At 49.3% G+C, this 14,511-nt stretch overlaps 1 protein-coding gene across 1 annotated transcript; it reads left to right on the forward strand.

The window, feature by feature from the left end:
• Positions 1-4,177: 4,177 nt before the first annotated feature.
• Positions 4,178-5,638, forward strand: LOC123139270 (uncharacterized). The gene is made up of 2 exons (XM_044559067.1): positions 4,178-5,102; positions 5,301-5,638. Exons 1-2 carry the CDS (start codon positions 4,178-4,180, stop codon positions 5,636-5,638), a joined length of 1,263 nt encoding a protein of 420 aa, XP_044415002.1.
• The last annotated feature ends 8,873 nt before the right edge of the window (positions 5,639-14,511 follow it).

A 14,511-nucleotide genomic window follows, 5' to 3' on the forward strand; every position in this document is an offset into this window, starting at 1 on the left:
TCGGGGACGAGCGATGGTCTTTTCCTATCAATCTATCCCCCTAGGAGCATGCGCGTAGTGCTTTGTTTTTGATGACTTGTAGATTTTTGCAATAAGTATATAAGTTCTTTTGACTAATGTTGAGTCCATGGATTATACGCACCCTCACCCTTCCACCATTGCTAGCCTCTCTTGTGCCGCGCAACTTTCGCCGGTACCATACACCTACCATATACCTTCCTCAAAACAGCCACCATACCTACCTATTATGGCATTTCCATAGCCATTCTGAGATATATTGCAATGCAACTTTCTACCGTTCTGTTCATATGACATGCATTACCTTTGTCATATTGCTCTTTGCATGATCATGTAGTTGACATTGTATTTGTGGCAAGGCCACCTTCATAATTTTCATACATGTCGCTCTTAATTCATTGCATATCCCGATCCACCGCCGGAGGCATTCATATAGAGTCATATCTTGTTCTAGCTTTGAGTTGTAATTCTTGAGTTGTGAATCCATAAAAGTGTGATGGTCTTCATTATTAGAGCATTGTCCTAGTGAGGAAAGGATGATGGAGACTATGATTCCCCCACAAGTCGGGATGAGACTTCGGACTTTACAAAAAGAAAAAAAAGGCCAAAGAAAAAAAAAGAGAAAAATAAAAAAATAAAAAAAATAAAATGAGAGAAAAAGAGAGAAGGGACAATGCTACTATCTCTTTTTCCACACATGTGCTTCAAAGTAGCATCATGATCTTCAAGATAGAGAGTCTCCTATGTTGTCACTTTCATATACTAGTGGGAATTTTTCATTATAGAACTTGGCTTGTACATTCCAATGATGGGCTTCCTCAAAATGCCCTAGGTCTTTGTGAGCAAGCAAGTTGGATGCACACCCACTTAGTTTCTTTTGTTGAGCTTTCATATATTTATAGCTCTAATGCATCCGTTGCATGGCAATCCATACTCACTCACATTGATATCTATTAATGGGCATCTCTATAGCCCGTTGATACGCCTAGTTGATGTGAGACTATCTTCTTCTTTTTGTCTTCTCCACAACCACCATTCTATTCCACATATAGTGCTATGTCCATGGCTCACGCTCATGTATTACATGAAAGTTGAAAAAGTTTGAGATTACTAAAGTATGAAACAATTGCTTGGCTTGTCATCGGGGTTGTGCATGATCAAATATTTTGTGTGATGAAGATAGAGCAACAGCCAGACTATATGATTTTGTAGGGATAACTTTCTTTGGCCATGTTATTTTGAGAATACATGATTACTTTGATTAGTATGCTTGAAGTATCACTATTTCTTATGTCAATATGAACTTTTATTTTGAATCATTTGGATCTCAATATTCAAGCCCCAATAAAGAAAATTACATTGAGAATTATGCTAGGTAGCATTCCACATCAAAAATTCTGTTTTTATCATTTACCTACTCGAGGACAAGCAGGAATTAAGCTTGGGGATGCTTGATACGTCTCCAACATATCTATAATTTTTTATTGTTCCATGCTATTATATTACCCCTTTTGGATATTTATGGGCTTTATTTTACACATTTATATCGTTTTTGGGACTAACCTACTAACCGGAGGCCCAGCCCATATTGCTGTTTTATTGCATGTATCAGTATTTTGAAGAAAATGAATATCAAACGGATCCAAACGGAACGAAACCTTCGGCAACGTGATTTTTGGAAAGATTATGATCTAGGAGACTTGGAGTGCAAGTCAGGGGAGCATCGAGGGAGCCACGAGACAGGGGGGCGCGCCCACCCCCTGGGCGTGCCCTACCCTCTCGTGGGCCCCTCGAGGCTCCCCGACCGACTTCTTTCGCCTATATAAGCCTACGTACCCTAAAAACATCGAATAAGAAGATAGATCGGGAGTTCCGCCGCCGCAAGCCTCTGTAGCCACCAAAAACCTCTCGGGAGTCCGTTCTGGCACCCTACCAGAGGGGGAACCCATCATCGGTGGCCATCTTCATCATCCCGGCGCTCTCCATGACGAGGAGGGAGTAGTTCACCCTTGGGGCTGAGGGTATGTACCAGTAGCTATGTGTTTGATCTCTCTCTCTTTCTCTCTCTCTCATGTTCTCTCTATGGCACGATCTTGATGTATCGTGAGCTTTGCTATTATTGTTGGATCTTATGATGTTTCTCCTCCCTCTACTCTCTTGTGATGAATTGAGTTTTCCTCTTGAAGTTATCTTATCGGATTGAGTCTTTAATGATTTGAGAACACTTGATGTATGTCTTGCCGTGTTTATCTGTGGTGACAATGGGATATCACGTGCCACTTGATGTATGTTTTGGTGATCAACTTGCGGGTTCCGCCCATGAACCTATGCATAGGGGTTGGCACACGTTTTCATCTTGACTCTCCGGTAGAAACTTTGGGGCACTCTTTGAAGTACTTTGTGTTGGTTGAATAGATGAATCTGAGATTCTGTGATGCATATCGTATAATCATGCCCACGGATACTTGAGGTGACAATGGAGTATCTAGGTGACATTAGGGTTTTGGTTGGTTTGTGTCTTAAGGTGTTATTCTAGTACGAACTCTTGAATAGATTGATCCGAAAGAATAACTTTGAGGTGGTTTCATACCCTACCATAATCTCTTCGTTTGTTCTCCGCTATTAGTGGCTTTGGAGTGACTCTTTGTTGCATGTTGAGGGATTGTTATATGATCTATCTATGTTATTATTGTTGAGAGAACTTGCACTAATGAAAGTATGAACCCTATGCCTTGTTTCCTACCATTGCAATACCACTTACGCTCACTTTTATCATTAGTTATCTTGCTGTTTTTATAATTTCAGATTACAAAAACCTATATCTACTATCCATATTGCACTTGTATCACCATCTCTTCGCCGAACTAGTGCACCTATACAATTTACCATTGTATTGGGTGTGTTGGGGACATAAGAGACTCTTTGTTATTTGGTTGCAGGGTTGTTTGAGAGAGACCATCTTCATCCCATGCCTCCTACGGATTGATAAACCTTAGGTCATGCACTTGAGGGAAATTTGCTACTGTTCTACAAACCTGTGCACTTGCAGGCCCAACAACGTCTACAAGAAGAAGGTTGTGTAATAGACATCAGAGCGCACGATTGCGAGGCAGCGGGCACGCATCACCACACTCAAGGATGGAGACGCCAACACGACATTCTTCCTTCGACAGTGCTCTTTCCGCTGGTAGAAGAATCACATCCACAGCCTAACCGTGGATGGACATGTGATTGCGGATCAGGAGGGGATGGTGCAGGCGGCTTTCTCTCACTTTGACGAGCTGGTGGGCTCGGCCCTCGCCCGTGGCCACTCGCTGGACCTATCGCAGCTCATACAGCCTTGTGACATGACATGCCTCGATGCCCCATTCAAACCCGAGGAGATATGGGACACCGTAAAATGCCTCCCGGCACGCAAGGCGCCTGGGCCCGACGGATTTACAGCTGAGTTCTTGTGGGCATGTTGGAGCACGGTCAAACAGGAATTCCTGGACATCTTCCAGCAACTCTTTCTGGTGCGTGGTCGCGGCTTCAGTAAGCTTAACCAGGCCCTTTGACACTGCTCCCAAAGCGCGCCGATGACTGCCAGCTCCGCGACTACCGTCCGATATGCTTGATACACCTCGTGGCCAAAATCTTCGCAAAAGTGCTCTCCCTATGCCTCACGCCAACGTTGGGAGACCTGGTTAGTTGCAACCAGAATGCATTCATCCTAGGCCGGAGCCTCCACGACAATTTTGTCCTGGTCAGGCAATCCATGAAGCTGCTGCACCAACTTGGGGCCCCAAGTGTCATGCTCAAACTTGACCTCACGTGAGCCTTCGGCTCCCTATCCTAGCCCTTCCTCTTCGAGGTGTTGGACCAGTATGGGTTCGGGCCTCGGTTCCGGGAGTGGTTTGCGATACTACTTTCGACCTCAAGCACCAGGATCATGCTGAACGGCGAGCCAGGGCCACCGATATGGCACCAATGCGGACTGCGATAGGGCGACCCCGTGTCCCCACAACTCTTTGTGCTCGCCGTGGACACCCCCGGACGCCTCGTCCGCCACGCCCATGACTCCGGCATCTTGCAACAGCTGCATCCCCGACGAGCCATTCCGGCCATCTCCTTATATTCCGACGATGTTATGCTCTTCTGCCACACCACACCTGGAGACATGGAGGCCGTCAAGGGCATCCTAACACTCTTCGGTGAAGCTAGCGGCCTCCGAGTGAACTACGCCAAGAGCTCGGCCACCATCCTCCACGGCGACCCCGACGCGGCCGCGACGATTGCCCATGTAGGATGCAAGACAGCCGACCTGCCCATCACCTACCTCGGCATCCCGCTAACGTTGCACCGCCCCACTGCCGCCCAACTACAACCCCTCATAGATTCAGTGGCTGCCAGGCTCCCAACTTGGAAAGCATGGCTCATGAACAAGGCTGGACGACTCGCATTGGTCAGAGCGGTGCTCGAGGCCATCCCGGTTCACCAACTGCTCGCATTCGCGCACCCCCCCAAGAAGACCCTAAAGCAGCTGGAGAAGATACAACGGGGCTTCCTATGGGCTGGACATGCAACTGCCAACGGTGGGCACTGCCATGTCAACTGGCGCCATGTTTGTCGTCCACTGGAATATGGCAACTTGGGGATACGGGACCTAGAGCGCGCTAGTCTGGCACTGAGGTTGCGATGGCTATGGTACACCCGCACTGACGACAATCACGCATGGCAAGGGCTCGACCTGCAGTTCACTCCCGAGGAGCGCGCGTTGTTCTTCACCTCCACAACCATGGTCCTCGATGACAGATTGACGACCGTGTTCTGGGTCGACCGCTGGCTCCAGGGGCAATCCATCCACGAGATCGCCCCTGCGCTTTACCAGTGCATACCCAAAAGGAGGCGCAAAGCGAGAACAGCCGCGGAGGCCCTAACGGGCAATGCTTGGGCACGCGACATCCAGGGAGTGCTCGGGATACATGAAATTGGGCAATACCTGATGCTTTGGCAGGCCGTACAGCGCATCACTCTCACAAACGAGCCTGACCAAATGCTCTGGAGGTGGACGGCCAACAGCACCTACACGGCACAGTCCTGCTATGCTGCGACCTTTCATGGATCTGCAAGATGCCCCTCATGGAAGCTGACATGGAAGAGCTGGGCACCACCCAGAGTCCGGCTCTTCCATTGGCTAGCCAGCCAGGACCGGTACTAGACAGCAGAACGGCTGGCCCGACGCGGCCTGCAGCACCACCCCAGATGCCTCCTCTGCGATCAAGCGCCGGAGACCATCCAACACCTGCTCCTGGCCTGCCCATTCGTGCGGCAAACCTGGCATGCCATCCTGGACTGGACACGCATTCCAGTGCATCCACCACACAATGAGCCCTCACTTACAGACTGGTGGCAGCGAACGAAGGGGCGGACACCGCACGCGCTTCGCAAAGGATTGCAGTCCATAGCCATGCTAGTCCCTTGGATGATCTGGAAGCAGCATAATGAATGCGTCTTCGACAACGCGCGACCATCAATAGAAGCATTAGTGGATAGGATTAAAACTGAAGCCAAATGTTGGGCACAAGCCAGGGCACAGGGGCTCAGGGTAGTCCTTCCCACATCCTGGGACGTCCACTAATCGAGAGCACAACCTTTGTAATCCTAGCCTCCTAGGAGGATTGTACTATCCCTTCTCTTCAATGCAATGGAACGCAAAGATCTTTGCGTTTTCTCGGAAAAAAACTCTCAACGAAAACTGTTGAGGTCCCCTATACTTGTGTGCTATAAAAAAAGTGCACCACGAGAGAGAAGGCGAGGATAGGCTAGAATGTGAAAGCAAGGCTAGGGGCAAAGATGGCTACCAAAGGCCACAATTATTTGTCTTTTCTTCAAAAAATGGGTTTTTAGGACATAATACATCCCAATTTGTAGGTTGAGCTAAATCTACCACAACATGAAATCCAATGGTCGAAATTGCTGATGGTTGGTAGGCATTTGTCGCTTGACTTCTCGGACCGGCCTCATCAACAATGCCAGCCCATTCCAGATCAAGCCAAATATTATGATACCACAAAGGGGTGTGGTCAACAATCATCAAATCATTCAGAAAAAGCCAAATTTGTGATGGGATAGTGGTTTGTAAATGAGTCACACAATAAATATGTATGAGCTGTTCACTTGTTGACTCCAAATCTTTAGTTAGTACTAATATTAAGGAGTAACTGAAATGAAATTAAATGTAGACATTTATCATCCAGAAATATAATATAATAGCTCTTGTGAACCCCTCCATACCCATACCAATCTCGTGCCCTCTTACCTTTTCTATATAGTGGGTTCAACTGTTCCTTCATTGCCTCACTTTTGTTAGTATTTTCCTCTTGGTTCTCTGTGAGATTCGTATTTGGCAAGGAGAGGGAGATGCATATCGACGGTAATATGACTTCGTGTTTTTCCTTATTCACTCTAATTTTGGTTTAGATGTAGTCCATTCAATCATTTCCCTGTTTTGACCTTAGAAAAGGGCATCTCCTTGCATCTGCAGATGCACACAAATCGTTATTACGAGGGCTTAATCATTCGGGTATTATGTTCATATGAGTACTACATGATCATAGTCTTTATTTGTGCTCGTCGATTTGGTATTGTATTTTCACATCCTTGAGACCTAAAGCTTGCAATTTATGGTACCCAATTCCTCCTACAAAATCGAAATAAATCATGGGCACTGGGTGAAGGAGCAAGGCATATAGTTTTTCATTCTTTCTCTACTGTATATTTACTTATTTAGTTTAGACCCTCATCGGATTGAAGGAAATCCATAGGTGTTTTGGAGGCTTATAATCTACTCCCTCCGTCCGAAATATTTGCCATCAAAATATTTCTGGACGGAGGGAGTATATCACTTGTGTTATAGGATTCTCAACATGAGGTCAGACATCAATTTTTTTAGAAGTCCCATGCACTACATATATCTCTGTCTACTTCCTCTTACCATTCCTCTAAAATTCATCTGTTTCCTGTGCGTCATCCAAAGCCTTCTCTTACAAAATTTCCTTTTGAAATTCTGTTGAAAATTCACATTGTGTGGCATCTTTGATTCCGTGTTTTTCTTATGCCTATGTTTTTAATTTCCTCCAATCCAAAGAGGCCCTAGAATTGAAGGAGCAAGGTATCTAGAGAGAGACAGATGATGGGGTTATGTACCTAGGGTAGGGTCATGGACCTGATCCAAGTAACTTACCCCAAGACATCCTTAGAAGAGGTCGCCTTCCAGTCGACCAACGAGGACTCACTCGACTGGCCTGAAGGACTCGACCACGAAGACTCACTCGACCACCAGGAGGTCAAGAGGCACTCTGCACTGCAACGGCCTGTAATCAAGTAGACTTTATGATAGTAAAGGCACTTTATGTGGGGCGTTACCAGTAACGCCCCAGACTTAACTCACCTTAAACCCTCTCCTACGTGGGCTGGCTGGGGTCCTGGCGCACTCTATATAAGCCACCCCCCTCCACAGGCAGAAGGGTTGGGCACCTTGTAGCTCATATACTCATAATCCACTCGACCGCCTCCGGGCTCCGAGACGTAGGGCTATTACTTCCTCCGAGAAGGGCCTGAACTCGTACATCCTTTGTGTTTACAACCTCTCCATAGCTAGGACCTTGCCTCTCCATACCTACCCCCCACTCTACTGTCAGGCTTAGAACCACGACAGTTGGCGCCCACCGTGGGGCAGGTGTTTTAGCAATTTTGTGGAGAAGTTGCGATTCTTCCGAGTACTTTCATCATGGTGTCTGCTGGAGTTTTGGTCGAGGGTCAAGAGATCCGTCTCGGCACTCTCACCTTCATCGCCGACGACTCCGCATGGCTCCAGGAGGCTCCACTCGACGTAGATGCGCTCCCCGTCCGCGGTGCGACGCATTTTCGCGCATGTGTCCGCGGCGTTCTGCTGCGGCAACCGTCGACCCAGTATCGGTCGGCTCCTCCATCGTCCACCCTCCCGGTCTCCCGCCAGCGCAAGCGCTCAGGCCGGTCGAGGCTTCAGCGATGGGTGAGGCACGCGGTGGCTCGCCAATCGGCCACCACCCAAGTTGCGGCAATCGAGCCCAACGAACCTCTCTACGGCTTGTTCGACCTGTCGACTGGCTCCGTAGAGACTGCATCCGAGTGCGGTAGCAGTGATCCAGCGGCAGAAATCTTGATGGTCGACGGGCCCCGCGGTCCCCCTGGCTTCGCCCATGACGGTGGAGCAGGTGACGGAGACGATCCCGCATGAGGCTACGAAGAGTACCAGCCCGAGCCACTCGACTCTCTGCAAAGAGAGGAACTTCACCGCAGGAACGAGGACCCCCTGCGTATTCCCATCGCAGGAGAAACCCCCGAGGCTCGTGCCTTGGAGGAGGCGCGTCTGGCCAATTTGGCCGAGCGCACTCGGCTGGAGAACCTTCAGCGAGCACTCGACAAGCGCGCGCGGCAACGAGTTCCCGACACCAATCGATGTCAACTCTTCCCGCCGACTCAGGTATATCGAACCCCAATTCAGAATTTAGCAGCTGCGACCCGTATAGCAGAGTCCATCCAGCCTTCGCAGTCGGAAGCTGGCAGAGGTTTGCTGCAGATCAGGGATCTGCTCCGGGCAGCAGGAGATCAGAATTCAGCCGTGTCTCAGTCGCGCAACAGAATTCACAGTCGATCCGTCACTGTGAATACGGTTCAGTCGGCTCACAGCCCCAGGTCGCCTCCGCGGCGTGAAGGGCGCGAGAATCGACGAGATCAATATGGCGACAGACTCGACCGAGATGATAGGCGTCGAGTGCCCTATTCCCCTCCTAGGGGTGGGTCTTACGCTCCTCGGCAGCCAGATGACAGGCGTCAGTACAGTACAGGGCGTAGGGTTCCAGTCGACCCCAGAGAACCAGGCTTTGACACGCGATCCATTATCGTGCAAGGTTTGGTCGACCGGAACAGAGCTCATCGAGGTGGACTCGACAGAGATGTACCCTCAAGCAGTCGAGTGCATGTTTCTGGTCCTGAATGTTTTAGCAGAGCTATCAGAGCCGCAGTTATCCCTCCCAATTTCAGGTTGGTAACAGGAGTCAGCAAGTTCACTGGTGAGTCTAAGCCTGAAACTTGGCTTGAAGACTACCGAGTGGCAGTTCAGATTGGTGGTGGGAACGACGAGGTGGCCATGAAGCATTTGCCCCTCATGCTGGAAGGTTCTGCCAGGGCATGGTTGACTCAGTTACCTCCCAGCAGCATTTACACTTGGGAAGACCTGTCCCGAGTGTTCGTCAGGACGTTTGAAGGAACTTGCAAGCGACCAGCTGGATTAACAGAGTTGCAAGTCTGCGTGCAGAAGGCCAATGAGACTCTCAGAGAGTATATTCAGAGGTGGATCACTTTGCACCATACTGTGGAGAATGTGTCTGATCATCAGGCAGTCTGCGCCTTCAAAGACGGCGTCAAGAACAGAGAACTGAGTTTGAAGTTTGGTCGAACCGGTGACATGACCTTGAGTCGGATGATGGAGATTGCTACCAAATACGCCAACGGCGAAGAAGAAGACCGACTCCAAAGCGGCAAGCACAAGCCGAGTCAGTCGGAAAAAGGAAACACCAGTCGGAAACAGAAGCGGAAGGCTGAACCGGCAGCTCCTGGAGAGGCTCTGGCCGTGACTCAAGGAAAGTTTAAGGGGAAACCGAAAGGATCCTGGAACCCCAAGAAGGTAAAGGATAAAGAAGGGAACGACGTGATGGATATGCCATGTCACATTCACACGAAGAAAGACGAAGAGGGGAATATCATTTACCCGAAGCACACCACTCGCCAATGTCGACTCCTGATCCAGCAGTTTCAAGGAAAATAGTCTAAGGACAAGGAGAAGGAGTCGGACAAGGCCGAAGACAAGGAGGACAGTGAGGGAGGATATCCGCATATCAACTCCACTCTGATGATCTTTGCAGATGTGGAAAGCAGAAGTCGACTGAAAGTGATTAACCGAGAGGTGAACATGGTTGCCCCCGCAAAGGCAAATTATCTGAAGTGGTCGCAAACATCCATCACATTCGACCAATCTGATCACCCGACTCATATTGCCACCCCTGGGAGGCAAGCTTTGGTGGTCAATCCAGTTGTCGAAGGCACTCGACTGACAAAGGTGCTGATGGATGGTGGAAGTGGGCTGAATCTGTTATATGCAGACACATTGAAAGGTATGGGCATTCCGATGTCCCGACTGAGCACTAGTAACATGAGCTTTCATGGAGTTATACCAGGGAAGAAGGCCGAGTCACTTGGCCAGATAGCTTTGGACGTAGTGTTTGGCGATTCGAAGCATTTTCGCAAAGAAAAGTTGACGTTTGAGGTCGTGGATTTTTAGAGTGCATATCATGCCATTTTGGGGAGACCAGCTTATGCACGGTTCATGGCTCGACCATGTTACGTGTACCTCAAATTGAAGATGCCCGGCCCCAAAGGAGTGATCACTGTCACCGGTGATAGGAAAAAGGCAGAAGAGTGCTTTCAGAAGGGCTCCAAGATTGCCGATTCCCAAGTGACAGCGGTTGAGTTCGAGGAGTACAAGCAAAACGCAGATCCGAGTGACTTGCTGCGATCCAAGAAGCCCGCCACAGAGTCTGCTTTCCAGTCGTCCGGCGAGACGAAGCCTGTTCACATTCATCCGACCGACCCCGAAGCAGCTCCGACCCGCATCTCCACAACACTCGACCCAAAATAGGAAGAAGCGCTCATCCAGTTCCTCCGTGAGAACTGGGACATTTTTGCATGGAAGCCCGCTGACATGCCAGGTGTTCCCAGGGGACTGGCTGAGCATCGCCTAAGAGTCGACTCCTCTGCCAAACCAGTCAAAGAGCATCTTCGGCGGTCCGCCGTCCAAAAGAGAAAAGCCATTGGTGAAGAAGTGGCTCGACTGTTGGCGGCAGGATTTATCCGAGAGATATACCACTCCGAGTGGCTCGCTAATGTCGTCATGGTTCCTAAGAAGGACAAGTCGCTCCGAATGTGCATCGATTTCAAGCACATCAACCGGGCCTGCCCGAAAGATCACCTTCCTCTCCCTCGCATAGATCAAATTGTTGACTCGACCGCGGGATGCGAGAGGTTATCTTTTTTAGATGCTTACTCCGGGTACCACCAGATCCGTCTGTACGGACCCGACGAGGTAAAAACAGCTTTCATCACTCCATTCGGGTGCTTCTGCTATATCACTATGCCATTCGGCCTCAAGAATGCCGGAGCCACATTTATGCGAATGATTCAGAAGTGTCTACTCACTCAAATCAGTCGGAATGTGGAAGCATATATGGATGATATCGTTGTCAAGTCACGAAAAGGTTCCGACCTGCTCGCTGATCTCGCCGAAACATTTGCCAACCTCAGAAGGTATGATATCAAGCTCAATCCATCAAAGTGCACATTTGGAGTTCCTGGTGGCAAGTTACTCGGTTTTCTCGTTTCCGAACGAGGAATCGACGCTAACCCAGAGAAGATTGGCACTATTCTCCGAATGAAACGCCCTGTGTGAGTGCACGATGTCCAGAAGCTTACTGGATGCTTGGCCGCATTAAGTCGATTCATCTCACGACTCGGTGAAAAGGCATTGCCTCTTTACCGACTGATGAAGAAGGCAGACAAGTTCGAGTGGACTCTAGAAGCTGATGCAGCGTTTGCCGAGCTAAAAGCTCTGCTCTCCACCCAGCCGGTGCTTGCTGCTCCAATCAGCAAAGAGCCTCTGTTGCTCTACATCGCAGCCACAGGACAAGTCGTCAGTACTGTGTTAACGGTCGAGCGGGAAGAAGAAGGAAAAGCTCTCAAAGTTCAGCGCCCAGTGTATTATTTGTCTGAAGTCTTGACTCCATCCAAGCAGAGATATCCTCATTATCAGAAGCTTGTGTATGGAATATACATGACCACAAAGAAGGTTGCTCATTATTTCTCTGATCATTCCATCACAATCGTCAGCGACGCTCCACTATCAGAGATTTTGCACAACAGGGATGCAACTGGTCGAGTGGCCAAATGGGCGATTGAACTTCTTCCCCTTGATATCAAGTTTGAGGCAAAGAAAGCCATTAAGTCCCAGGCAATAGCAGATTTCCTCGCCGAGTGGATTGAACAACAGCAGCCGACTGAAGTTCACTCGGAGCATTGGACCATGTTCTTTGATGGCTCTAAGATGTTGAATGGTTCCGATGCTGGGGTTGTCCTGGTTTCCCCCAGAGGAGATAAGCTCAGATATGTGCTTCAGATTCACTTTGATTCCTCCAACAATGAGGCAGAATATGAGGCCCTCTTATATGGGTTGCGCATGGCCATTTCACTCGGCGTCCGTCGCCTGATGATCTATGGCGACTCGGATTTAGTGGTCAATCAGGTGATGAAAGAGTGGGACGTGAGAAGCCCAGCCATGACTGGATACTGCAGTGCAGTGAGGAAGCTGGAAAAGAAGTTCGAGGGGTTGGAGCTCCATCACATACCCCGACTGAAAAATCAAGCAGCTGATGATCTAGCAAAGATAGGTTCCAAGAGGGAAGCCATTCCGAGTGGCGTGTTCTTGGAGCATATACACACTCCGTCAGTCAAAGAAGATCCTTTCACCGAAGAAACTCCACAGCCCAAGAGTGCCACAGATCTGACTGAAGTTGAAGTCCCAGCAGTGGTCGACTTGATCATGGAGGTTTTGGTGGTCATTCCCGGCTGGACGATTCCGTATGTCGCATATATCCTGAGAAAAGAGCTTCCGGAGGATGAGGAAGAGGCTCGACAGATCGTCTGTCGATCTAAGGCCTTTACCGTTATCAAAGGACAATTATACAGAGAAAGCGCGTCTGGAGTTGGTCAGAAGTGCATAACACCAGAAGAAGGTCGACTCATCCTCAATGATATTCACTCGGGAACCTGTGGTCATCATGCGTCCTCTCGGACCATCGTGGCCAAAGCATACCGAGCCGGATTTTACTGGCCAAAGGCGAATGAGATGGCAAAAGAGATAGTGGATAAGTGCGAGGGATGTCAATTCTACTCGAATATGTCACACAAGCCTGCGTCGGCTCTGAAGACCATCCCACTCGTCTGGCCTTTCGCAGTATGGGGATTGGACATGGTCGGCCCTTTGAGAACAGGACGAAGTGGCTTCACGCATGTACTGGTGGCAGTCGACAAGTTCACCAAGTGGATCGAGGCTAAACCAATCAAGAGCCTTGACACCGGTACTGCTGTTAGCTTCATCAGGGAACTAATATTCAGATATGGAGTCCCGCACAGCATCATTACGGATAATGGGTCGAACTTTGACTCGGAGGAATTCAGAGCTTTCTGCGACTCCCAGGGCACACGGGTCGACTACGCTTCAGTCGCCCATCCGCAGTCGAATGGACAAGCAGAGCGAGCTAATGGACTGATTCTTAAGGGATTGAAGCCTCGACTGATGCGTGATCTCAAACACGCGGCTGGAGCTTGGGTCGACGAACTTCCCTCTGTACTCTGGGGACTGCGGACCACACCTAATCGGTCGACTGGAAGAACTCCATTCTTTTTGGTCTACGGAGCTGAAGCAGTCTTGCCGAGTGATCTTCTCCATAATGCTCCCCGAGTTGAAATCTACAATGAAGCAGAAGATGAACAAGCGCGGCAGGACGCAGTCGACCTTTTAGAGGAAGAAAGGGAGATGGCTCTGATCCGGTCGACCATCTACCAACAAGATTTGCGCCGTTTCCACGCCAGAAATGTGAGAGGTCGAGCCTTCCAGGAAGGGGATTTGGTTCTCCGAGTGGATCAGCACAAACCACACAAGCTTGCTCCTTCTTGGGAAGGCCCCTTCATCGTCACCAAGGTCCTCCACAACGGGGCGTACCGTCTTTACAACGTCGAGCATAATACCGACGAGCCCCGAGCTTGGAACGCGGAGCTACTCCGCCCATTCTACACTTAAGTTTTATCACTCGGATGAGTTGCAATAAAATACTTTTGTAGTTCATGGACCTCAAAATAATAGTGTCATAGTCCCTCCATAATTTCTGTCACTTTTTATTTTCGTCCACATAAAATTCCCCCTCAGTGGGTGACTTAGCTACGAATTCGTTTCGCCTAAGTTTGTAAAAATCCTACCGAGTGGTGAGCCAGACTCCCACTCGGAGGCTTAGCCGCGAATCCGTTTCGCCTAAGTTTATCAAAATCCTACCGAGTGGTAAGCCAGCCTTCCACTCGGGGGCTTAGCTGCAGTCCAAGGACTCGCCTAAGTTTATCAAAATCCTACCGAGTGAAGAGCAACCCTCTCACTCGGAGGCTTAGCTGCAGTCCAAGCACTCGCCTAAGTTATAAAAATCCTACCGAGTGAAGAGCAACCCTCTCACTCGGGGGCTTAGCTGCAGTCCAAGCACTCGCCTAAGTTTATCAAAATCCTACCGAGTGGTAAGCCAGCCTTCCACTCGGGGGCTTAGCTGCAGTCCAAGGACTCGCCTAAGTTTATCAAAATCCTACCGAGTGAAGAGC

This window comes from Triticum aestivum, chromosome 6B (assembly GCF_018294505.1).
Source record: "Triticum aestivum cultivar Chinese Spring chromosome 6B, IWGSC CS RefSeq v2.1, whole genome shotgun sequence".
In the NCBI taxonomy this organism is placed as follows: domain Eukaryota; kingdom Viridiplantae; phylum Streptophyta; class Magnoliopsida; order Poales; family Poaceae; genus Triticum; species Triticum aestivum.

Bases quoted from the DNA above. Each gene is read 5' to 3' on its own strand.
- LOC123139270 (XM_044559067.1), top strand. From the start codon at position 4,178: ATGGAGGCCGTCAAGGGCATCCTAACACTCTTCGGTGAAGCTAGCGGC. The intron at 5,103-5,300 runs ATGCTGCGACCT...AGACCATCCAAC, and splicing joins CTACACGGCACAGTCCTGCT to ACCTGCTCCTGGCCTGCCCA.